Source organism: Rhamphochromis longiceps, linkage group LG10 (assembly GCF_057381845.1).
Source record: "Rhamphochromis longiceps isolate RC_006_pf linkage group LG10, R_longiceps_female_GT1.1, whole genome shotgun sequence".
In the NCBI taxonomy this organism is placed as follows: domain Eukaryota; kingdom Metazoa; phylum Chordata; class Actinopteri; order Cichliformes; family Cichlidae; genus Rhamphochromis; species Rhamphochromis longiceps.
The window spans coordinates 20031636-20058127 of NC_140566.1; the positions used below are offsets into that span (position 1 = coordinate 20031636).

The 26492-nt window shown below is 46.2% G+C and overlaps 2 protein-coding genes across 2 annotated transcripts; one reads left to right on the plus strand and one right to left on the minus strand.

Annotated features, from left to right (window-relative positions):
- The first annotated feature begins 426 nt into the window (after nt 1–426).
- LOC146660760 (olfactory receptor 1500-like) lies at nt 427–1398 on the plus strand. The gene has a single exon (XM_085421659.1). It carries the CDS (start codon nt 427–429, stop codon nt 1396–1398), a length of 972 nt encoding a protein of 323 aa, XP_085277785.1.
- Nucleotides 1399–24968: 23570 nt separating this feature from the next.
- LOC146660761 (olfactory receptor 1500-like) lies at nt 24969–25949 on the minus strand. Its single transcript, XM_085421660.1, has one exon. It carries the CDS (start codon nt 25947–25949, stop codon nt 24969–24971), a length of 981 nt encoding a protein of 326 aa, XP_085277786.1.
- Nucleotides 25950–26492: the final 543 nt, after the last annotated feature.

Here is a 26492-nt window from a genome sequence, read left to right on the forward strand (position 1 = left end):
CAAGGCTGCTAACGAAAACTAGCCAGCAGTCACATATTAAACCTATCCTTGCTTCCCTTCACTGGCTTCCAAGCCTATTTCTTTCTTCTTTTTTTTTAAGTGGGTGGATAACATTTGTGAACCCAGGTAGTCCAATACAACCACTGTGACCTGCTGTACAGCTGCAACCTAAAATAAAGCACCTGGAGCTTTGACGCTATAATCTGACTCCTGTATTTTGAATGGTGTTTGGCTGGCTGCTGAATTGTGTACCCTATGCACACATGCACACACATGAGGAGAGCAGTACACAAGAGAACAGAGTACTGCTATAAGTATCAGAGCACAAAGTTGCTCTGCTTATATTTGTAGCTAGCCTTCACAAACTAGAGGCAGCCTACACAAACGAGTACAGAGAATTATAGAAGATTAACAGAAGCTCTTTACATGGCATTGATTAACTCAGCTGCTGAGAACAACATCACCTTTGTGCGACCTGCATATTTTATAATAAGTGGTTTTATTGGCATACCTAATATTAGATATTATTTTGTCTTTCTGTGTTTTATTTACATTCTTGCAGTGGTGGGAAACACATTAGTGATGATTGTAATAACATTGGATCGCATGTTGAGAAGTCCTAAATATATTGCTGTTTTTAACCTTGCATTTACAGACCTGTTAAGTAGCTCTGCTTTGGTTCCAAAGGTTGTTGACATTTTTCTGTTTAACCATTATTATATTTCCTACAATGACTGCTTGACTTTCATGTTTTTCTGCTTTACTTCAATTTTTATGCAAGGTTTTAATCTGGTTGTATTGTCCTTTGACAGAGTCATGGCTATCATGTACCCGCTGCACTATCAAATGAGAGTGAGCCACAGGCTCATTTTATCTTTGATCGCTTTTTTCTGGCTTCTTGCCATAACTCTTATACTCATTGCAGCTGGCCTTCTCACAAGACTTTCTTTTTGTAAGTCTGTTGTTATTCAGAGCTATTTCTGTGATCATGGTCCTATGTATCGTCTTGGCTGCAATGATGTTACCCCCAATCGTGCATTTGCTGATTTGGCACTAGTTATAATTCTTGGGTTTCCACTGGCATTTATTGTGGGAAGTTACTGCTGTATTGGCTATTCTTTGTCAAAAATTTCTACATTTAGGGAAAGAGTGAAAGCTTTCAAAACCTACACAGGTCACCTTTCATTAGTGGCAATTTATTTCCTTCCATTTACATTTGTGTATATCTTTGGGAGTGTAATACATCCAAATGCTAGAATCATAAGCCTTTCTATGAGCACTGTATTGCCTCCCATGTTAAACCCGATTATCTATGTTCTTCAGACACAGGAGATCAAAGAGTCATTAAAGAAGTTGCTGAAAACTCGAGTTACATCCAAAATTACCACAAAATATTAAAAAAGGATTTAGACTTGAATGTCTGCAGTGCCCTCTGCCATCTGATATAAAAGATTTAGTCTTTCTGTGACTAAAGAGATTCTGCTCCTTTGTATTTTTCAGGACTAAGATATAGACATTATTTTAATTTTAGTCAGTTTTAGTAGCAGTTTTAGTATTTTCTTTGAATTTGTTGTTTGACATTCAAAAGGGATGTTGGGCCGGGGGGGGGGGTTAAAAGCATTTTACAGGGTTTATCTATCGGATAAAATACATTAAATGTCACCGTTATTATTGGCCAGCCAGGAAACAGCGGTGGTGTCCAAATTCACAGGCTGCTTCCACCTGAGGACCCGGCCTTCGCGGTCTAAATAAAGCCGGGTAGTATGGCACGAGCTCCCTCGGTAGAGTGAAACTCTGCTGTCTGCTCCTTGCTATCTAAAATATAACCGGGCGCTGACGTAAACTCTCGACCGTCTTAAACTTCTGTTTAATCATTTTCTGTTTGATGTTTATTCAGCTGTGTGAAAGCCCCGGAGGAACCCTCCCGAGGGATTAATAAAATTAAATTGAATCTAATCTAATAACTTTAATCTCAGCCAAACCGATTTACTCATGAACAAATAAAACACTGAAAAAGCCAAACAATAACATTTTTAAGTTATCAAAGTAACTTATATATCATGTTTAACCCGAGTAGCGAAAGATCGCGCGGGTTTGAAGATGATGTGTCGGTCGGCTCAGATATTTGAAGTTTACACAGCAACATTCTCACCTGAAAATATGTTAAAAAAAAAATTGCGACTGTTGAGACAACGCCGGTGTCTGCAATTCTTTTGGTCCTGGTAGAGATCACGCTGAGATGTTTCCATGTTTTACACAATCCTTTTATTACCCATTATTCTTACAGATCCATCTGGAGATCAGCACACTGCATCCTATGCAGTCCTATGCTAAAGGCTGATCTAAAGAACTCCACACAACAGTTACAGTTATAACCTCTGGTGTCCTCCCCCCTACAGTAAACACCCCCACAATGGAAATACACTAGTACAGTGGCCAAGGGTGCTGACACCCTGACCCCCATCTCCTTTTAAGGTAGTGTCCGTTTGACCCCTTTGTCTGCCCCTCACCCTCAGTAACTCTTGCTTCCTGGCCTGGAGGTGGGGGTTGATTGTCCTCCTGCTCTGCACCCCAGTTCTTCGTTCCCATTCCAGGCCTTCTTACACCCATTAACGGCCATATTGTAATATTACAATCCCAAACTATGTCTGTGAAGGTTCTCAGTCATCCAGGCCATTGTAGTCAAAGGAGCTTGCAAAGAAAAGCGTCTGGACTTCTTTAAGTTGCTTGAAGACGTTTCACCTTTCATCCAAGAAGCTTCTTCAGTTCTAAGGTCAAATGGTGGGGAGTCCCAGATTTAAACCTAGAGGGACGAAAGAACCCCCTGATGATCCTCTAATCGCCTGAGCCAAGGTGTGAAACTGGGTGTGGGTCCCAATCAGCCAGGGTTTCGGGTGAGCTCATTGTGAAACCTGGCCCCACCTTATCATGCAAATTCCTGAGGTCAGATGGCCCAGGATGTGAGTGGGCGTTAAGGCGTCTGGGGAGGGAACTCAAAACTGGATTATAGATGGCAGACAGTTGGTGTCGTAAACCACCGCCTCTTTTCAAAGATGGTCGCTCACAGTGGACATAGATGGCTTCTTTCACTCCTTTTTCAAACCATCTGTCCTCTCTGTCCCAAACGGGAACATTGGCATCCTCGAAAGAGTGTCCTTTATCCTTCAGATGCAGATGGACTGCTGAGTCTTGTCCTGTGCAGGTGGCTCTTCTATGTTGTGCCATGCGTTTGTGAAGTGGCTGTTTGGTCTCTCCAATGTAGAGGTCTGGGCATTCCTCGCTGCACTGTACAGCATACACCACATTGTTAAGTCTGTGTTTTGGCGTTTTGTCTTTCAGGTGAACCAGTTTTTGTCTGAGCGTGTTGCTGGGTCTGAAGTACACCGGGATGTCATGCTTGGAGAAAACTCTCCTGAGTTTTTCTGATACACTGGCTACATAGGGGATGACAATGTTGTTGCGTCTGTCCTTCTTATCCTCCCTCGCTGGTGTCTGATCTTCGACCAAACTATATTCTCTTTAACTCTGATGTATATTACGGAAGCTATTTTCAACACGACTCAGAAAGAGAAATAAGAGTAATATTAAAACTAAGTAGCTGGAATTGGCTGGGCCGCGCTATGAACTCTGCGATATGGTTTTTCAAATTTGTTGTCCGGGTGGAAAATCAGGAGAAATTCGGGAGAACGGTGGCTCCGGGAGATTTTCGGGAGGGGCACTGAAATTTGGGATTCTCCCTGTCATGCGGCGGCTGTGTGAAGGCAAGAGAGGACCCACGGGGACGAACTCAAAGGCAGGTCTTTATTAACAGGAACATAAGAAGTCATACAAAACACCAAAACACAAGAAAGTCCCAAAACAAAACATGAGTCCAAAAAGAACAGTTCAGGGGGCCGGCCGTGCGGACGGCAGCGGCGGCGACCCAGGCGAAGGAGGTCTGGGGGCCGGCCGCGCGGAAGGCAGTGGCGGCGAATCAGGCGAAAGGGGTCTGGGGGCCACTGGGCGATGACGCCCACGACGGCGATGACACCCGACCAGTAGCCTGGAAGATGGCCGATAAACCGCAGACCCAGACGTGGCTGGACCAGGCGACGCCGAAGGCGAAGACACGGAGGCCGGACCAGACGAGGATGAAGCAGCTGAAGCGGAGGCCGGACCGGGCGAGGATGAAGCCGAAGCTGGACCAGGCGACGGCGAGGACGAAGACACGGAGGCTGCAGCTGGCGAGGACGAAGACACGGAGGCTGCAGCTGGCTAGGACGGAGACTCTGAGGCTGCAGCTGGCGGCGGCGTGGAAGCCGGGGACAGAGACTCTGAGGCTGCAGCTGGCGGCGGCATGGAAGCTGAAGACGGAGGCGCTGCAGCAGGTGCCGGCATGGATGACACTGCTGCTGCAAACGCGGATGAGGCTGCTGGTGGAGCAGCTGGTGGCTGGACGGGCTCCTCGGGCCCCCCAGTAGACGAGGAAGGTTGCTGAATGGGCCCCACGGACCCTCCAGCAGAGACAGGAGGCTGAACGGGCCCCACGGACCCTCCAGCAGAGACAGGAGGCTGAACGGGCCCCTTGGACCCTCCAGCGGACACAGGAGACGTGGCTAGCCGGGACACAGGAGACGTGGCTAGCGATTGAACTGAGGGAGACTGGGTAGCAAACTGAACTAGTGGTAGTGTAGCACCCCACCCGTGATACGGAGTCTAAATCCACTTACCTCAGTTTGGACCCCCTAGGCGGGGTGTTAGGTTCGTTACAGCCTAGATACCGCAAAAAGGTTCTGGTATAGACAGGAATCAGGGAAACTACCAGTAAACCTTTGCCTGCAAGTTAGACTTAACCAGTAGTAAAAGAATCAACCCCAGACAACTCTTTAACACAAACCAAACGTTTACTGAATGTAAGGGCAGGAAAAAGTAATGTATAAAACACCCTTTTCTTAACTCAACTCAAATGATATCCAGCTCCATAAACAAATGAAACATGCTGTGTAAATGAAATATTTCCCTTTGAAATTATGTTAAACAACACAAATTATGTTATCACCTCTTGGTAAGTGACTCACGAATGTACACTCAAAAATATGCTATATAATCCACTAGATACACAATATTCACACATGGGCCCCACACACACTCACATTCACACTTGTTGCAGGCCTGTTTGCTGCTGACGCCGGACGATGGAGAAAAATCCTCTTCTCCCCAGTAAGAGCACGAAAGTCCAACTTACAGTTCAGTTGCTCGGTAGGTTTCCGTTCGCCAGTCCCAAACTAAATTCACTCTCCGCTCTCCCTGCGGACCGGATGCTGTCTCTGCTACAACGCGTTAGCCAGTCACTGTCCAGCTCTCCGACAGTCCATAGCGGCTGCCTCCGTGGCGCAGCCAGGCAGTCCGGGCTAGCCTTTAGCCTCGGCGGTCGTAGCTGGAAACACAGTTTTTTTTCACGGTGGTGTGACCATTGAACACAAAGTCACTTCCCCCACACGCTGTTGCGAAGCTCTCACACGGTTAGCTTTCTAGTCCGACACTCTTTTGTGCTAGGTAACTTCAGTAAAACTAGCTGAGTCTCTCACTTTGGTTCAGCTAACCTCGTGCATCTCTCCATGCCGTTCTCCTCTCTTCCTCCATTACAACAGATACACAGGTCCCGTTTCATGCTACCTTCACGGGCCTCCAGAAAATTAGAACTCTGAACAATACTTTAACTCTCTTCAGAGTTACATACCATAAAGTAATACTTTATGATTAACATAACAGGTTCATTGCTCTAATTACCTGTATTTACCTTGTGACATATTACAGGGCAAATTACATTCAGAGTACAGTTAAATCACATAATATTAACTGTGAACACCTTATGTTACTGTGGCGTTTAAGTCCATGGGAATTACGAGTATCTACTCCCAAATTCCCATCCGGGCTACACCCTCCCCCTTCTAAATGCGTTTGATGCCCCTATCAAACCCCACAGATTTATAAACACAAAAATCTGTGCTTTGTTAGTCCAGCTCTAATTTAACACAGGAAGGGCATAGTGCTAGTGGGTGACACCATGAAGTCTGGCAAGTGTGATCTCGTGAATGTCTGTAAGTGCCACTTCCCACCAAAACCCCATGGCTCAAAACCACTACAGGGTGATCTGATGACTGCCCGAGTTCATCATAACTCAGTCTCACCACAGGCCTCTTTAGTCTTTGTGGGCGGCACACTGGATGCTCCTCTCCTTCCAGCGACATCCCACTCTCTTCGGTTCCCTCCTCAGGGCCAGTCACTGTAACTGCCTCAGGGTCTAGCTGGAGATCTGGAGGGTTATGATCATCTGAATTTCTTTCAATATCTGCCAAATCAGTGGTTGAACTCTCAAGATCCAACACATTTGGCTTTTGACCTTGGTCCCTCAGAAGCTGTTCTGACAGTGACAGAAGGTTTTCACAATCCATGTATGGGAATTGTGTCAGGCATGCATCTTCGGATTCCGACTCTGAAGAAGATATTGCATCTCCCTGATTGTCAACTGGTGTAGCCTTGGCGAGTCCCCTTTGGGATCGAGTGACAGGTCTATCAAACAACTCTGGTTCACTATCATTTGGAAGTCTCACTAGATACCCTATGGGTAATAAGTGGTTACGATGCACCATTTTCTCCACCCCCCTTCCCTTCTCAGGTTTCACTCTGTATACTGGTAGACGGGGCATTTTGTCAAGCACAACATAGGGTGCAGTTCTCCACTTATTCTTCAACTTGTGCTTTCCAGAGACACCAAAATTCTTTAGCAACACCCGGTCTCCTGGTGCCAAGGTCTGTTCTTTCACATGCTTGTCATGTGCTTTCTTGTTTCTCTGATGACTTTTGTCAGCAGCCTCTGTTGCTAGGCGGTAAGCTTGTTGCAAATCAGCTTTCAGCTTAGCTACGTACTGGTGATGTGTCAGACTGCTGTGTGTCTGGTCGTTGGTTCCGAAACAGATGTCCACAGGCAGCCGGGCCTCCCTGCCAAACATAAGCAGGTAGGGTGAGTACCCAGTTGCTTCGTTCTGCGTACAATTGTACGCGTGTACCAAATGACTGATGGACTGATTCCACGCCTGTTTCTTCTTGGGATCCAAGGTTCCCAGCATGGAAAGTAACGTCCGGTTAAATCTCTCTGGCTGTGGATCTCCCTGGGGATGATAAGGCGTTGTCCGGGATTTCCGGATTCCCAACACTTTCAGAAGGTCGTGGATCAGCTTACTCTCGAAATCACGTCCCTGGTCGGAATGTCCATAATGCACAAAGTACCGCTCACAGAGAATCTTGGCTACTGTGGAGGCTTTCTGGTCTTTAGCTGGAAAAGCTTGTGCATATCTGGTAAAGTGATCAGTCACTACCAAAACGTTAGCATATCCCTGAGAGTCTGGCTCTAGGGATAGGAAATCAATACACACGAGATCTAGTGGCCCACTACTGGTGATCTGGTTCAATGGTGCAGCTCGTTGTGTGGGTGCCTTACGTGCAACACATCTCCCACAATTCCTGATGTACTGCTCAACTTCTGCACTCATCCTAGGCCAGTAGAATCGGTCTCGTATGAGCTCCACAGTCTTGTCCACCCCCAGGTGACCTGACTCATCATGAAGTGATCTAAGCACCATGGCAACATGCTCTCGGGGTAGTACAAGCTGATGGATTTCCTTTCCAGGTTGTCTCTGTACTTTCCTGTAGAGTACTCCATCAGTGATTGCCAACTTGTTTGCCTCTCTTTGAAGCAACATGGCTTCTGCATTGGAGTCTTTGTCGAAAGTAAAGGGAATCGCTCCATTCATAGATTTCTTTACAGGAGCGATCACTGGATCATTGTATTGTGCTTTGATAAGCTCGGCCTTGCTTATCTGGGTCAAACACCCATAGTCAAGATGAGTGGGGAAAACAAAACACTCTGGGAGTGCCTCAGGGGAAACTCCTAACGATTCAGCAAAGCTGACTGCCCCCCCTCCTGCTGAATTTCTACAGGAGATCTGCTTACACAGAGCTTTGACACTGTCCAAGGGCAGAGTTTGCCAATCAGTGTCCTCTGTTGGTAAGGGGTTGCGCGATAACGCGTCAGCATCAATGTTGCTGCTCCCAGGTCGGTACTGGAGAGTGAAATCGTAAGTGGCAAGAGCAGCTAACCACCGATGCCCGGTGGCATTGAGCTTGGCAGTGGTGAGGATATATGTGAGGGGATTGTTATCCGTCCTCACAGTGAACTGTGCTCCATACAGGTAGTCGTGAAACTTGTCAACTACAGCCCACTTCAACGCCAAAAACTCAAGCTGGTGCACGGGGTAGTTTTTCTCTGATGAGCTAAGCTTTCGGCTAGCAAATGCAACTGGTCGCAGCCCTTCTGGGTGTTCTTGGTTGAGCACAGCACCCAACCCCTGAAGGCTAGCATCAATGTGCAACACATATGGCTTGGTTGGGTCTGCAAATGCTAGAACAGGTGCATTTGTAAGAGAATGTATAATGTTCTGGAAAGCTTCTGTACATGCAGCATCCCACCTGTCCCCAAACGGTTCATTTACGCGATGGTAGGTCTTTTCTGGGACTCTGACAGCTCGCTTTCCCTTCTGGGTTGGTGGGTAACCTTTACATAGTTCGGTTAACGGCTTGACAATGATGGAGTAGTCCTTTATGAAGCGACGATAATACCCACAGAACCCTAGGAAAGACTGCAGTGATGGGAGATCGGTGGGTTGCTTCCAGCGAGCTACCGCCTCAACTTTGCTTGGGTCAGTGGCAATCCCTTTCTCTGACACTATGTGTCCAACATATGTCACCTGTGGCCTGCAGAACTGACATTTATCAAAGGACAATTTTAGGCCAGTCTCTTCCAGTCTGTCAAGAACTTTGATTAGTCTCTGCTCATGTTCTTCCAAAGTTCTTCCGAACACGATCAAATCGTCAAGGTACACTATGACCTCAATCATGTGCATGTCTCCCACTGCTTTCTCCATTACTCTTTGAAAGGTCGCGGGAGCTCCGGTTATCCCCTGGGGCATTCTCTCAAATTGAAAGAATCCCAAAGGACATATGAAAGCGGTCTTCTCCTTGTCCTCTTCTGCCATGGGAATTTGGTAGTATCCACTACGCAAATCCAAGACAGAGAACCACCTGCTGCCAGACAAACAGTCCAACGCCTCGTCAATGCGAGGAACTGTGTATTGGTCAGGGACAGTTCTGCGATTCAGGGTCCGATAGTCCACACACATGCGCAACCGCCCCGTTTTCTTTCGTGCCAAGACGATGGGGGAAGCATAGGGACTCCTTGATTCTTTTATTATCCCCGCTGCCAAAAGTCCTTGCAGGTGGCGGCGTAAGTCATCCAGGTCAGCTGGGGCAACACGGCGGGACCGCTCTCGGAAGGGGGTATGGTCAGCTAGACGGATGTGATGTTGCACTCCTTTAGCCAAACCCACATCCCATTCCTCCGTCGAGAAAACTTTGCCTCTCTCTGCAAGTTTCTGACTAAGCCTCTGTTTCCATTCAGCTGGTATAGGAGAGTCCCCAAAATTAAACAGAGATGGGTCAAGCATAGTAGAAGCTTTTGTGTTTGGGCCGGGGACATCAGTCACTATGTCAGCTACATGCAGATGTGCGACCACAGTGCCCATGGGAATGGCAGTGTCTTTTAGTGACTGGTTGCGCATGAGCACCAGAAACTTGTCTCTATCAAGCATCTTGGAGAACAGTACGGTTGGCTGCACAAGCACACTCGGGGGAAGGGCATGTGAAGCTGCCCGTTCTGTGATGAGGATGCTGTCTCCAATAGTGTGGATGTCTTTGACTTTACAGACAGCTATACGTTCTTTCCCAGCTGGAATGACCAGTGGGCCAGGACCAGTCCACTTAACGTTAGCTACTGGACTGTCATCATCCTTGGCAGACTCAGACATAATAGTCGGTAGGTTCTGAGGCTGCTGAACATTCACTTTGGCAGAGCAAACATTCCCCACCCTCACTTTCTTTCCAGTTGCAGGAATGGGTCTGATTTTATGAACATTGGTGCCCAACAAGACAGGTATGGTATCTGAGCACCGAGGGTCTGGGCACACCAAAGCGAGGACTGGGATAGTCTCAACTTTCTCTCGTGTTTCTTCGGGGAATTCCAATTCAATTTGAATGTACCCCCTGTAAGGATAGCTGGTCTCTGATTCACTTAGTCCCCAAATATCTAGGCCCGTAACAGAGCGTAAAGGCACATGAGACAAGTGTTTTGAATACCAGCTGTCAAAAATGATGGTCACCTGAGAGCCACTGTCTAAGAGAGCGGTGCAAGGTACACCATCTACCTTCACACCGGCTGTGGAGGGTGGCCCTACCAGTCCTTCAGGGAAACTAGGCGTCCTGACATTGACAACACTCCGGTTAACACCTACATTGGTGGTGGTCGGTTCTTTGGCAGGACTGGGAGTTCTATTACTTTCTCCCTGTTTCCGTTGAGCATGAATGAATTTCTGTATCACTTTAGGGTGGTTTTCTGGAGCCTTACACTTGGTAGAGATGTGCCCATCCTCCCCGCAGCGATAACAGAAAAAGTGACTGGGATCTCTGAGTGCTCTTGCTCCCCGCTGAAGGTGCGTGGGAGAACCATGGTGCCTGGGTGAGGGCACCGCAACCCCTTTGCTGGGGTTGACTGACATGACAGAGATCTGTTTTCTTAGCCTCACCACTTCTTTCTTTAATGCTTGGAAGTTTTTGTCTTCTCCCAAGCCGTCTGCTTCCACATTCTCTGTGGATGCTGCCCCAGGTGAATGGACACCTGGCACCCCGGCAGCAGTGGTGAGATCACTGACTTGGGTTTTCAGACCTTGTATCTCAAGTCTGAGATTTTCCACGTGTGCCCCTGTGGGTACAGTAGCGCTTTTGACATGCACGACTTTATTGAGGTTAAGTCTGCGCCGAGAAGCTTCATGCTCCTCTTCAATGCGGACCTCATTTAACAGCTGCAGAAAGGTAGGGGGATTATCTTTTCGTTCCCTTAAACGCAAACTTAACAGCATCAGGTCAGACCCTGTTGCACCTTTAATGAGCTGATCAAGACGTGCTTTGTCTATTAGGGCAGGAGACAGACCTCCCCTTTTGACCACCTTGCTGAGAGATCTCTCCATTCTTCTCAGAAACTCAGAAAGTTTCTCCCCTCTGTGTTGACATAGCATTCGGAAGGCAAAATAGAGTTCCTCTCCTGTTTCTGGTGTGTCAAAAGTATTCTCAATTACATCAATGTATTCTTGAGGTGTTGCTTCAGGGTTATTAAATCGTACAGCCTGTAAAATCTCCAACGCGGGACCCTTTACACTTTCCATTATCCTGATTTTCTTCTCTCTGTCAGGCCGATCATATTCCTCTATCATCAGTCGAGCCTGTAGTATCCAGTTCTCCAACTGCTCCTCTCCTGGGGGTGTGGGAACAACCCCTGAGAAGGTGCGCAACCTCCTGTAGCTGCTATTGTCACTGGCAGGCTTAGAGGTATTTTGCAGAAGGTCACCAACAGCTCTGATGATTGCTTCAGGAGTGGAGGCCTGAAGTGTGGCGGCAGGTCCCAAATCAGTTTGAGATGCCTGCCAGTCATCTGCAACCAGCTGGTCAACCGAACCATCCTCCTCCTCTAAGTGGCCGATGATTCTCCAGGGTGAATTGCTGCCATCAGCTAGAATGTCCAGAGGAATGGCTTTAGTATTTACCTTTTCTCTGCATTCACACAGTACAGTCAAACACTTGCTCTGAGGATCATACATACGTCCTCTAACCTTCACACGTCCAAGAACTTTAATGGATTACAGAGTTCTTTCTATGACTTCAATCTCTGTGTCCTCGGGAACATCTTTAAGTAGTATGGCATGCGAAGGGTTAAGGCCTTCTCCTTTACACCAGTGCCGTAACTGAGCCATTTCTTGGTGTTGAGTGTGTGAATCTTACTGTATGTGTATAGTGTAACACAATACCAAACACAAACTGATTTTGCTCTGCTGTAACCTACTATAACTTCAAATCACCCTCTCTTTAAAGGTTGTCTGGGTCACAAGTTAATACTAATTACTACCAGTCTTTATCCCAGCGGTGCCTCCATTTTATGTAGCACCCCACCCGTGATACGGAGTCTAAATCCACTTACCTCAGTTTGGACCCCCTAGGCGGGGTGTTAGGTTCGTTACAGCCTAGATACCACAAAAAGGTTCTGGTATAGACAGGAATCAGGGAAACTACCAGTAAACCTTTGCCTGCAAGTTAGACTTAACCAGTAGTAAAAGAATCAACCCCAGACAACTCTTTAACACAAACCAAACGTTTACTGAATGTAAGGGCAGGAAAAAGTAATGTATAAAACACCCTTTTCTTAACTCAACTCAAATGATATCCAGCTCCATAAACAAATGAAACATGCTGTGTAAATGAAATATTTCCCTTTGAAATTATGTTAAACAACACAAATTATGTTATCACCTCTTGGTAAGTGACTCACGAATGTACACTCAAAAATATGCTATATAATCCACTAGATACACAATATTCACACATGGGCCCCACACACACTCACATTCACACTTGTTGCAGGCCTGTTTGCTGCTCACGCCGGACGATGGAGAAAAATCCTCTTCTCCCCAGTAAGAGCACGAAAGTCCAACTTACAGTTCAGTTGCTCGGTAGGTTTCCGTTCGCCAGTCCCAAACTAAATTCACTCTCCGCTCTCCCTGCGGACCGGATGCTGTCTCTGCTACAACGCGTTAGCCAGTCACTGTCCAGCTCTCCGACAGTCCATAGCGGCTGCCTCCGTGGCGCAGCCAGGCAGTCCGGGCTAGCCTTTAGCCTCGGCGGTCGTAGCTGGAAACACAGTTTTTTTTCACGGTGGTGCGACCATTGAACACAAAGTCACTTCCCCCACACGCTGTTGCGAAGCTCTCACACGGTTAGCTTTCTAGTCCGACACTCTTTTGTGCTAGGTAACTTCAGTAAAACTAGCTGAGTCTCTCACTTTGGTTCAGCTAACCTCGTGCATCTCTCCATGCCGTTCTCCTCTCTTCCTCCATTACAACAGATACACAGGTCCCGTTTCATGCTACCTTCACGGGCCTCCAGAAAATTAGAACTCTGAACAATACTTTAACTCTCTTCAGAGTTACATACCATAAAGTAATACTTTATGATTAACATAACAGGTTCATTGCTCTAATTACCTGTATTTACCTTGTGACATATTACAGGGCAAATTACATTCAGAGTACAGTTAAATCACATAATATTAACTGTGAACACCTTATGTTACTGTGGCGTTTAAGTCCATGGGAATTACGAGTATCTACTCCCAAATTCCCATCCGGGCTACAGTAGTAATGGCGGTTGGAGAGAAGGCTGGACTGTGCACTGAGGAGAAGGCTGACTGACTGACTGAGGGGCATCCTGTGCAGCTAAGTGCAATGTTGGGTGTGGGAGCGGATGTAGGACAGGTGGCGGTGTCGGTTCCTCTGGGCCTACAACGCGGATGAAAGGTGCAGGCACCTGCTGGACACCAGTCGCTCCCACCTGAGGAGTAGGTACAGGTGCAGAGACCGGCTGGGTCCTGGCGGGCCTCACCTCAGCGGTTGGCACAGATTTCGGCAGGGACTGAGCGGCTGCTGTCCCCACCCGAGGAGCTGATACGGGTGCAGGGACCAGCAGAGCTTCAGTCGACCCGGAAACCGGAACAGGGACCAGCTGGGCGCCAGCCCCCCTCACCTGGGGAACTGAGATAGGTGCAGGGGAGTGCTGGGCCGCAGCTATCCCTAAAACACAAGGGGCCTGGGAGTCGGGCCTAGAAAGAACAGTCTGCAAGAGATCAATTCCCTGCCCTGAGTGATCGAATGAGGAACAGCGCTCTGACTTCATAGCATTAAGTGTGCTAAAGCTGTAGCTTACAGGCACTAATGCACTGCCTTCAGTGTTTACAGACTCTAGAGAAATGTGATCAGCTGATGCACCAACAGTCTTAGAGCTTCTTTCTTCGGAGCTAACCATACTTTTACTGACAGAGGAGGGGTTAATAGCCGATGTAAACACAGGTCTGTGCACCGGAGAGGCAGATGAAACAAAGTCTTTTACCTCCAGATCGCTGGAAGCAGTAAACCTAGGGAAAACAGTGGTGGGTGTAGAGCCCCCTGACTCAAGAACATTTGAATCAGTACATACGTCAGAATGGACAATCCCCGGGGGTGATGGCTCAGAAGTAACGTGCTGGGGTCGAGCTATCAAAGGAACATTTACAGTCTTGGATTTTACTGCTTTACCATCTAAGGAGGCAGGTTGTAAAGCCCCAGTGGTGAGCTTAACTGCAAAACAATCATCCTCAGCAGACACACAGGTAAAGGGCACTGAAACAGGTGTCTCTAACTCAGGAAATGCTGACTTCGAGTTTTTAGACCGAGGAATCACTAGCGAAGGATAATCTTTCTCGAGTATGAGTCCAAACGTAGGAGAAACGGTCTCTGAGTTGACCCTCTGGGCAGTACAAAGGTCCATAAGAAGTTCGGGTTCGGATTCAACATTTACAGATCGTGAGCCTTTAGAGCCTATGGCAAGAGTCACAGAGTTTGCATTCCTGCATTCAGGTTAGTGAGAGCTAGCCTCAGAGTGAACAGAAAAAGTGTCTTTGTCACTCACCCCAGCCGGTTGCTCAGTAATCCCGGAATCCGGCTGAGGAGAGGACCGGTGACAGCGTGGACGGCGTCTCCTCCTTGATGAGGGAACGGAGGTGACGGGGGAAACCGGTGATGATGCGGGAGTGACGGTCTCCTCTTCATCATCCGACCACATCGCTGCTAGGAAAGCAGCGGGAGAGCGACGGTCAGAGCTGAGAGGGGATGGAGAAGGGCTCCGCGGCAGCGGCGCCGAAAAACCCTCTCGTTTTAGCAGCCGCTGTTGCGATACCGAGAGCCCCGTCTGCTGCTGCGACGGCTGACGGGTGGAGATCTCCGTCTGCAGTTGCTGTGGTGTGGAATCCCGGGAACGGACACTGTCTTCCAGCTCACGGGCTTGTAATGCCTCCTTGGCTCGGCTCAATTCGTCGATAAAGCCTTCATAGCAGGTGAGCTGGTGAAGGAAAGGGTTTCCCTCGATTATTGCCTTTATGGTGTTAAGTCCGACGGAAATTGTCCGTGAGTCCGAGGCGTGGGTTATTCGTTGCACCAGACTCTGTACATGGAGAATATCTCCCTCACGGGCGGAGCCTGCTGGGTCCATTTTGTGGTTGCGTCGTTCTGTCATGCGGCGGCTGTGTGAAGGCAAGAGAGGACCCAAATGCACGGCTCTAGACACACGGGGATGAACTCAAAGGCAGGTCTTTATTAACAGGAACATAAGAAGTCATACAAAAACTATACTGGGAGCAACTAAAGCTGAGGCGCTGGGAAGACACGGTAAATGCACGCCACCTAGAGGGACGACACAACACAGAACAAAGGGACACTCTGACATAAATACACAGAAGGTAATGAGGGAAGTGGGAACACAGGGGGAACACAGCTGAAGACAATTACTCATGACCGGGCAGGGAGGACACGAAACTGAAAATACTGACACCAAGATGTGGACCTTAAACACAACACAGTACACAGAGAAGAGCACAGAGAGACAGGCATAGAACAAGGATGAATCAAAGGAGCTTGCAAAGAAAAGCGCCTGGACTTCTTTAAGTTACTTGAAGACGTTTCACCTCTCATCCGAGAAGCTTCTTCAGTTCTAAGGTCAAATGGTGGAGAGTCCCAGATATAAACCTAGTGGGAGTATCCCCCCAAAGAGGGACAAAAGGACCCCCTGATGATCCTCTAATCGCCTGAGCCAAGGTGTGAAACTGGGTGTGGGTCCCAATCAGCCAGAGTTTCGGGTGAGTTCATTGTGAAACCTGGCCCCACCTTATCATGTGAATTCCTGAGATCAGATGGCCCAGGATGTGAGTGGGCGTTAAGGCGTCTGGGAAGGGATCTCAAAACTGGATTATAGATGGCAGAGAGTTGGTGTCGTAAACCACCGCCTCTGTTCAAAGATGGTCGCTCACAGTGGACATAGATGGCTTCTTTCACTCCTCTTTCAAACCATCTGTCTTCTCTGTCCAAAATGTGAACATTGGCATCCTCGAAAGAGTGTCCTTTATCCTTAAGATGCAGATGGACTGCTGAGTCTTGTCCTGTGGAGGTGGCTCTTCTATGTTGTGCCATGCGCTTGTGAAGTGGCTGTTTGGTCTCTCCAATGTAGAGGTCTGGGCATTCCTCGCTGCACTGTACAGCATACACCACATTGTTAAGTCTGTGTTTTGGCGTTTTGTCTTTCGGGTGAACCAGTTTCTGTCTGAGCGTGTTGCTGGGTCTGAAATACACTGGGATGTCATGCTTGGAGAAAACTCTCCTGAGTTTTTCTGATACACCGGCTACATAGGGGATGACAATGTTGTTGCGTCTGTCTTTCTTATCCTCCCTCGCTGGTGTCTGATCTTCTTTTCTGTGCCTCTTTGCTGACTTTAAGAACGCCCATTTAGGATAGCCGCACGTTTTGAGTGCTTCCTTTACATGTGTGTGTTCCTTCTTTTTTCCTTCAGGCTTAGCGGGAACATGTTCTGCCCGGTGGTGTCGGGTCCTAATTACTCCAAGTTTTTGTTCCAGAGGGTGATGGGAGTCAAAGAGGAGGTACTGGTCCGTGTGTGTGGGCTTCCGGTAAACTTTGATGTTGAGGTTGCCGTTCTCTTCAATGTGCACAGCGCAGTCCAGGAAAGGCAAACAGTTGTCCTTTGTGTCTTCCCTGGTGAACTTGATGTTTTTATCCACAGCGTTAATGTGCGCAGTGAAGGATTCCACTTCTTGTGTCTTGATTTTGACCCAGGTGTCGTCTACATATCTGTACCAGTGGCTGGGTACTCTTCCTTTGAAAGAGCCAAGCGCCTTCCTTTCCACTTCCTCCATATAAAGGTTGGCTACAATAGGTGACACGGGGGAGCCCATGGCACAGCCATGTTTTTGTCTGTAAAAGCCTTCGTTGTATTTGAAATATGTAGTGGTGAGGCAGAGGTCTAACAGTGTGCAAATCTGATCGGGTGTGAAGTTGGTCCTGTCCTCCAAGGAGCTGTCTTCTTGTAGTCGTTTTCTGACAGTCTCCACGGCCTCCGTGGTGGGTATGCAAGTGAAGAGAGAGACTACATCAAAGGACACCATGGTTTCATCTGGATCCAGGGTAAGTTTCTGGACCTTGTCGGTGAAGTCGGTGGAGTTCTTGATGTGGTGTGGGGTGTTCCCCACGAGAAGAGCAAGGATGGTAGCAAGGTGTTTAGCAATGTTATAAGTGGCTGAGTTTATGCTACTGACTATGGGTCTGAGTGGGACCGCTTCCTTGTGGATTTTAGGAAATCTGTAAATGCAGGGTATGGCATTACCCTGGGTAAAGGTGGTGATATGTAAGGCGGTCAATAATTTTGTCCTTTTCAAAGTCTTGAAGGCAAGCTATAACTTTCTTTTTGTAGCTGCTTGTGGGGTCTCGCTTTAAGGCTTCGTAGGTATTGTTGTCACTGAGGAGAGTAGTGATCTTTGTATGATAATCTGTAGTGTTTAGGACCACGGTGCATCTTCCCTTATCAGCTGGTAAAACAGTGATGTTGTGGTCTTTGCTCAGGGAAGCGACTGCCTTCTTTTCCTGTATTGTGAGGTTGGATGGAGGGACTTTGGCACTGGAGAGCGTGGCTGAGACTTTCATTCTGATTTGCTCTGCTTCTGTCTGTGATAATTTATTAATCCGTATGGCAGATTCTGTGGCTGTGATGAGGTCCACTATGGGCAACTGTTGTGGAGAAATGGCAAAATTGAGTCCTTTGGCTAATACTCTCTTTTCAGGTTCAGTGAGAATCCTGTCTGAAAAGTTCTTAACCCATTTCTCCTGACTGACTTCAGGTGTGTTTTCTTCTCTGGGTTGTGTAGGTTCAGGATGAGGAGTGTGTGTTTTTGAAAGCAAGGTGTGAAATTTCCTGTGTTGTCTTTCTTTTCCTTTAGAGTGTTGGGCCCGCTGAGCCTTGTCCACAAACTTGTAAACCTCTTCTAAGATTGGAGAGGGTAGAAGGATTTCCAGTTCCTGCAGGGTCTGGCTGATCTTGATCTGGAGGGCATCTATAGTGAAATGGACCTGTCTTATCCTTTCACTTAAAAGGTGATTTTGTGCTCTATGTAGAATCAAGTCTGCTCTGTATCCCCTGACAGTGGATCCAAGGCGCAGGCTCTTAGGAACAACTCTGCTTTGTCTACATCTTAGGTTGAAACGGAGATGGTTCCTATAATCCGCTAGTTTCCTTGATTCCCTTTCATACTCCCGCACCAGTTGAAGGGTGTTCCTCCCAAAATGTACGGCAATATGTCTGTGAAGGTTCTCAGTCATCCAGGTCATCGTAGTCAAAGGAGCTTGCAAAGAAAAGCGATGACCTGGATGACTGAGAACCTTCACAGACAACAAGGATGAATACACGAGGGGATGAGGAGAACACAGAACACAAAGGACGGAAACACGGTACCAGAACAAACACCACAATACCAACATGGATAAAGGGGGGATCCAAATACCAAACCAAACAATCCAATGAACATAAGGAACGAAATGCAAAACCACAGGAAAACTAAGAACACTGGGTCAAAATGACCCAGGACCATGACACTCCCGGAAAAATCGGGAGGGTTGGCATGTATGGTTGTGGCAACACCACTAACCTCGTCAAACACCTCAGAGTAAATCATATCACAGAATATGACGAGCGTATGTTGAGGCGAACTGAAAAGGAGGAGAGGGACAGGTGCTGCTAGCGCGAGATAGACGTCTCTCACGGAGTCCTTTAGTGCTGCATGCAGGCACAACTTAAGTTTTTTTATTTTTATATGATGAACCCTGCATTATTAAGTGATAAGAACAAGTAATCTGATGTCCTGTAATCATTATGATGCTATAATTTGAGATACAATAAATAAAAAAAGTTTTTGTACTAAGTATCCGTACGGATCAGTATCGTCGATACCACCCTGGATATTACTTGGTATCGGATCGGAAAGAAAATCAGTGGTATCGCACATCACTACAATTCACACTAAAACATCCAACAAAACTGTGAGACAAAATGCACAAAGGGAATGAGCAGTGTTTGAATCACTTTTGTTATCTTTAACTGTGTTTAATTGCTCTGCATCCGAGGAAACACTAGTGTACAGTCACCTCGCCTCAGCGGCCGCTAGCCGACTGAGGAGAATAGCGCGTAACCACAGGAAGTGACTTTGTGAGAATTCAAAGGTCACACAAACAAAATAAAAGCTCCCAAAATACAAATACAGACATTGAGTAGGTATAAATAAACACATATACATAACCAATACTGACAAAGCAAAATAACACTAGAGGATTGATCTTTGGTGAAATATAAATGATTTTTTAATACACCCGTTACATTTTGTTTTTTATTCATTAAAATAGTGCCTTATCAGCTTAGAGTGACCTGCTTATAGATTAAAAGCCTAAAGTGTCTGGATGTGGGTGGAAAATTGTCCCCTCTGCCTGCATCAGCATGTCCCTGCTCTGCGGGAGTTTCCACGGCTGCCTGCACAGAAGCTCTGTCAGCCAATGCACTGTTGGCCAGAGCCGAGCAATCAAACTTAGGATGTGATGATTCTCCCTCACTCTGGAGAAAGTGGGAGATATCGGGGGGGTGTAAAGAAGGAGCTCCATTCCCTCCTGGGTTTTAAATGCACCTTAGAACACACATGCATCAACACTACAATGAGCGGGTGGAGGGAGGTTCGGAGTCTTCTCTCACCCCCATTCTCTGCGACCTGCTGGAGCGGGGGGGCTAGGAGGAGGAATTGGCCGTCCGACTGCGGTCTGGAGTGTGGGGCCTTCCTGCTGCTGCGGAGTCAGGGCGGTCTGCCTCCCCCCACCGCAGGGAAAAGGGTAACACCACCTGGGTCTGGGTGCAGTTCCCCCCTCCAGGGGCAAGGGTACCTAGACCCGGTTTGTAGAGTACGCTTGGGGAGTGTGATCGTGTGTACAGCGTCTCTTTATGTCTGTCTCCACGTTGGTTGAGTGTGGAGTAAGTGCATATGAGAGCATGAGGGTGGGAATGGATGTTTGTATCTGTGTGTGCCTGTATGTCTGTGTCTATATGTCAGGTTGGGTGTCAGGCGCCACCTCTCTGGGGACATCTCAGGCCCTCCAAGGTTTGGAGGCCTATCTCCCCCTACCACCACTTCCCCTGCCAGTGGCGGACCCCCTCAGACATCGGTGCGTTGGTGGTTCTTTGTGTCCGGGGATGGGCGTCCAGGTACACACCGGCTCACTCCTTGGCGGCCGCTTATCGGGGCCTGGAGCCTGGGGCTCGCTCGGGCCACTTCGGAGGTGGGCTGCCCCCGGCCTCTCGGCCTGGGGCTCGGTCACTCAGGCGCGGCTGGCTGCCGGCGGAGCTCACGGGCGCGTCACTGCAACTCCCCCTGGCTTCTGCTCCGCGGCTGCTGAGTGAGCCCTCATCTGGGACTCTCCTCAGCTCTTTCTGGGACAGTGGCGCGGCTGCCCCTCTGTTGGTCTTCCTTGGTCTCTTGTGTTCTGGGGGCCTCTGGATGTCTGGAGTTTTGATCTCCTCCATACCTGCTTCATGCCCTGGAGGACGGGGCTGTGGCCCCCCCACACCCTCTAGCAGATCATTACATGAAGGAACCTTTTAAAAAACAAAAAACAAATGCGTCCATGCTCACAGGTGTACACACGGGTGATCACACCCACAAATTACACCCTTTTTGGCTCCTACCTCAAAGCACACTGTGTTCTGTTGATCTTATGTGCTGCACAATAATGTTTAATATTTAGTATTTACTGTCATATTCCCATATATCATTGTGATGTTGTTTATTCTATTACTCTTGTTCTCTTCTGCTTGTTTTCTTTTTTCTTTCTCAGCAGGTGACCCAGGTGATTGATATATGCATTTTTTTTTCTGCCCGTTCTGTTGGTTTTTGTCTTTTGCCCTTCTCCCCCGTCCCTCTTCTCAGCTGTTTCTCTTTCCCTCTTTCTTTCTCCCCTTCTTTCCCCCAGTCAAGTCTGTCCCGTATTCAGTAAGTGAAAATAAAATAAACAATAAAAGGTGAATCAAATGGACCATTACGGCAAGGCTGGGATGGTCAATTTGGTAAAGTAAATCCGTTGGGCATCTTTCTTTGCCTTTAGACAACAATTCTGATGGCAAAAGAGCCAAACGGGACAGGCAAAAAAAAAAAAAAAAGAAAAAAGAAAAAGAAGGATGGTCCAGATGGCTGAACCTGACAAACCTCTCAGCCAGACCATGTGTGTGCGAGTGGTCGATGACCGCCCTTGCAACACACTCCAGAATACGGCGAGTGAATGGGGAACATTCAGCTTCTGAACCTGTGGGAAAGGAAGGGCTGTTAGGCCGCCTACTTCTTTTTTCTGGCCTGGTGACTGACAAGCTGACAGCCCGCACTCGTCTGTTGCCTGAGTGGAGATGCAAGGGCTGGCTGGGGCTTCATTTGTTTTGGGATCTTGAACTGAGTGGGAGGCTGGGTTACTACTTTCATCACGCGAACATTCATCACAGGGCCAGAGATGTCGTTGGCTCAGTTTTCCGGGGATGGCCTCATCATCCCTCTTCCTCACCTCACATTTCTGCTGCATGGAAGCCAGAGGAGTCCCAAAAATGTTGTCAGTCATGATCAACATGTCCAAGATGTCCTCCTTCCTCTCTAAGAGGTTTCTCAGGTTGAGCAATCTGGCTCTGCTCCTTTCAGTCATGGTGGACTGAAAACAGTCTTATTTTGATGGGATTCTGGGGGTCCTGGAGGAGGCCATAGCCAGCCCCAAATGGAGGTGGGCTGTGACTAACTGTTCCATAGGGGGCATGCAGAGTAAGGCGTGCTTCCCCATGCCCTCAAAATTAAGTGAAGAATCCCCCTGTATAGGGCTTCTGCTGCTGAATGGGCAGTCCTTCCAAGAGACAGTTACCTCTTCCAGTAGCTCCAAGAAGACGGAGAGTAACTGTTTTGCTACCCTTATGGCCTGCGCAATTTCTTCCCTTCTTAATATGATCTGGTGGTCTCAGTTAATACATTTGTCCTAGCGTTTCCCACTGTAAAACGTTTATACATGTTTTGCAGTGGGAGAGGCTGGTGTGCTCTAATTCTCATCCTGAAGAGTGGTCGTAACATTAGGCTTGGCAGCCTAAGAGGGAGGTATGAAGATTTCATATTCTTCCTCGTCGTAATTAAACTCCAACACATCATTTTGCTTTCTCTGTGTTGTTAGGAATTTGGCTGGGATGAATAGACCTATATGTTTCCACTCTCCCTAATTACCCTTGTGTGTATATTTTGTTTCATTTTTCCCTCTGTTCATTGACAGGTCATCTGCTCACCTTACACCATGTTTCTGGTTGTCATGCTTCATGCTCAGGTGTTCCATCTTTAAGTATTCCAAGTTAATGTTACATGTCCCTAGTGTTTAGTTTAGTCCAGTTTTCCCAGTTTAGTCTTAGTACGTTTTGCTTTAGTTTACTCCTGTCTTCCATTTGTATCACTCTCCAGTTTTCCGATTTAGTCAAGTTTTGTTTCCACCTGAATATGTTGGAACCAGCAGACCTTTAGTTTAGCAACAATTTTGAGTTTGGTGTCTGTGTTACTCCGCTCCGCATCATATGGATATTCTCCACTAGAGAAGAGAAGGGCCTCAGTTGGCCCAGATTGCTATGGCCAACCCAGGTTTTATGGATTGCCTACCGTCTCGGCTTGCCAGCATCACCCACAACATCGTTGTTCTGAACTGATTAGAGTCAGCAACCTGCGTCTCTCACCAGCGGCATACTCACCAGCTCTATCACTGCCATTAAGCCCTTCAACATCCATGTTGGCGCTGCTGCGGCAAAGCCTCTAAAGTCCTTCCAAGTCCATGTCACCACAGCAACGGACAACCTCCTCGGCAGGCATGTGGTCTGAAGATGGGGAGCCTATTGTGCAGACGTATCGTGTGAGCAAAGTATTCAAATACAACTAACTTGCATGAGCATGTACGTGCCCCACAGCTGAGTATGCTCGGTTTCTGCTTCTGCAGCTCCATCAACAAGCATTTGGGTGCACTCTGAGGAGGGTGCATTTACTCGCAGATGAAAGAGGGTACTATTAAAACAGCGCTATTATTATTATTTTTTTTCTGTTGACGGTTTCTATTAGCTTCATCATTATTAGCAAACTTACTCATGGGCAAATAAATAAATCAATAAATCACCCTTGTAAAAACGATCACCGTTGTGCTCAGTCTATCTATGACAGTCAATATATTCGTCCAGTCGCCCAACCCTAGTGTTCATGGACATGTATGTTGAAAATGTTTTTTGTGTCACCGAATCAGGTCTCCCAGATACTGAGACTCTGCTCAGGCTCCGTTTAATGACTGAAGAAACTGTGAAAGATGAGAGATGGATTGTGTTTTGGATTTGTGGAAAACACATTTCCCAAAAGACTGTAAATACCAGTGGTTATCCCTGAGTGCACCCTTCTCATGTTTCTTTCCCCGGGGCAGCCGCAGTCCTGCCTTCCCCGCACCCATCAAAATTTCCCAGATGAGGGTGGCTAGGGCTCAGCCACGCCCTGTTTCTACTCCTAGGGTGGGTGCAGTCTAGCCTCCCCCTGTACTGAATCCAGTTCCCCAAATGAGGGTGGCTAGGGCACCTGACTTATGCTTTAGCAGGAAAACTACATCATAGCTACATTGTAACTGCAAATCCCTTGGAAACTGTACAGCGTAAATTGATTGCCTGATAGCAATTGGACTGTTCAGTATTACTGATTCCTCCTGTGCATTTCTAACTTCTTTTTCACCAATGTTTTTGATTTTATTAGTGAGAGAATAATAATTTTCTTATCTTATCATATTCATATAATGAATACTAATCAAAGCATCAACTTAAGGACTCAAAAATTCCAGGTGGGAAGTTGTTGAAAGTATGTATGTAATGTACAAAGAAGTAGAAAACCTTGCCTGCAAATAAAAACTGATAACAACAAACAGCAGGGACACAGAAGGGAAAACAACTCCCTATATTTAATTTGTTTCGCTCAGAGAACCAATGTTACAACATAACCACACAGCCTGTCACATTTAGTAGCTGTCTGTTCCTCTTCATTAAACCATGTGATCATAGAGTTATGAGTAGAATTTACTCAATCGGGTCACTACACAATGATTCAGTTTATTTGCCACAAAAAATAAAGTTTCTAGGTTTCTACCAGTTTAGTCAGTCCTTTACATAATATTTATATTTTGGTTGGACATTCTTTGAAACAGTAATCAAAGGTTCCTGATATCCACATAGAAGGTGGAAGAAAGAGAAGTTGGAATACTTCCTGACATATTCTCAGAGCAGACAATGTTTAAATATGTTTAAACAGTCATTAAAGTGTATTTATTTAGTTATATAGGGGCTTTAATAAATTCCCTTTAAACAAAAAACAAACAAATAAACAAGCATATGTCATGTTGCAATGCATACATCTCAGAAAGGCAACCCTTACATTTGGCTAAAGATAAATGTGATTACTTATCACTATCACCTCACAGCATAAAGGTCCCTGCTTTGAACCTAATCTTTCACCTTTCCATACATGACTTGTCAACTCCTTTTTATTTTATTTATTTTGTATATGTAATGATAAATGGTTCATAAACTGGCCATAGTTGTGAATAAGTATCTATATGTCTCTCTGTGTTGGTCCTAACAGTAACTATTACAATTGCTTAAAAAATTACAAATCACAAATCTTGCTACATGTGCTTTAAACTCAAACGCACATTCCCCCGTGAAGTGTGACATTTGTAATTTGGGTTCTGTTTGGAAGTACTTAACCATAATTCAACACAGTTTTTATTTTATAAGCATTCCTTAAATAAACAAAGGGGTAAAAATACTTATGCCAAATTTATTCTTACTTTTTAAATTTGACTTTACTAATTTTGTAGTGTGTTGTGATTCTTAAGAACCTCTTCAGAGATTCTTTGATTTCTTGTGTCTGAAGAACATATATGATAGGGTTCAGCATTGGAGGAAAGACTGATGTCAGAGACAGGTTTATGATTCTGGCATTTGGCTCTATGTTTGCGCCTAGAGTAAATGTGATTAATATTGGGAGGAAATAGATTGCCACTAATGAAAGATGAGCTGTACAGGTTTTAAAACCTTTCATTCTTTCTCGAACTGTGGCTACCTTAGCTAAAGCATAGCAGATACACAAATAACTCAACAAAACAATTGTAAGAGGAAGCCAAAGAATAAGAGCTGGCAAAATCCAAGCAGTTATATCGCTGGGTGTATAATCATTGCATGCAAGCCGGTATATCTGACCATGGTCACAAAAAAAGCTTTTAATAACAACTGATTCACAGAAAGAAAGCCTTGTAAGAAGGCCAGTTGCAATGAGTACAACAATAATGACAAACACCCAGAAAGAGGCAATTAAACAGAACATGAACTTGTGAGTCACCTTCAGTTGATAATGCAGTGGGTAAACGATCGCCATAACTCTGTCATATGAAAGTGCAACCAGATTTAGAGCTTGCATTGAAAGGAATACATAGCAGAAAAACAGGAATGTCAAGCAGTCATTATAGGAAATGTGAGGGTGATTAAACAAAAAGATATCGAGAACCTTTGGCACCATGGCAGAGTTACCTAACAGATCAACCAATGCAAGATTGAAAACTGCAATATATTTCGGTGTTCTTAGATTGTGATCCAAATATATTGCGGCCATGACAGCTGTGTTTGCCAGGACAGAAATAATATAAACAAAAAACAGAAAGGCATAATAATATTTTATATTAGGAATGCCAATAAATCCACTTATAATGAAAAATGCAGGGCGCAAAAAAGTAATATTTTTTCCAAGTGCAGAGTTGAAAAGATCCATTGGCAAAAAATCTTACAATCTTATATTGCCTAAGCTCTGATAATGCAGACAGCAGTACTGCACATTATGATTCTCTTATGCAAACTGGAGTACCCCAGATGAAGTTCTAACTATCTGCAGATCCCCTCAGTGTCTCCCTTAAGTGTATTGTACACCTATTCCAAAAAGGCCTATGCTTTTAAACCCATAACTACTAACACACATAGGTGTTTGTGTGTGTGTGTGTGTGTGTGTGTGTGTGTATTTTCACACACTATAGTTTCCAAATGTAAATGTTTTATTTTCTTTTCTTTGTTTGATATAGGATTTTAACTTTTCAAGCTGTAGGCTCTGTTTCTCAGTTCTACTTTTAAATACTCTAGGAACCACAAGTAAGCCACAGACTGAGAGCAAAGATCTCTAATGGGGTGATACGGCACTATAAGGTCAATAAGATAAGATGGAGTCTGATTATTCAAGACTATATGTAAGGAGCAGAATTTTAAATTTGATTTTAGATTTAACGGGGAGCCGGTGAAGAGAAACCCATATAGAATAAATATG

What these genes read in the sequence shown, in the direction of transcription:
- LOC146660760 (XM_085421659.1), top strand. Translation starts at nt 427, where the DNA reads ATGGCATTGATTAACTCAGCTGCTGAGAACAACATCACCTTTGTGCGA.
- LOC146660761 (XM_085421660.1), bottom strand. Translation starts at nt 25,949, where the DNA reads ATGGATCTTTTCAACTCTGCACTTGGAAAAAATATTACTTTTTTGCGC.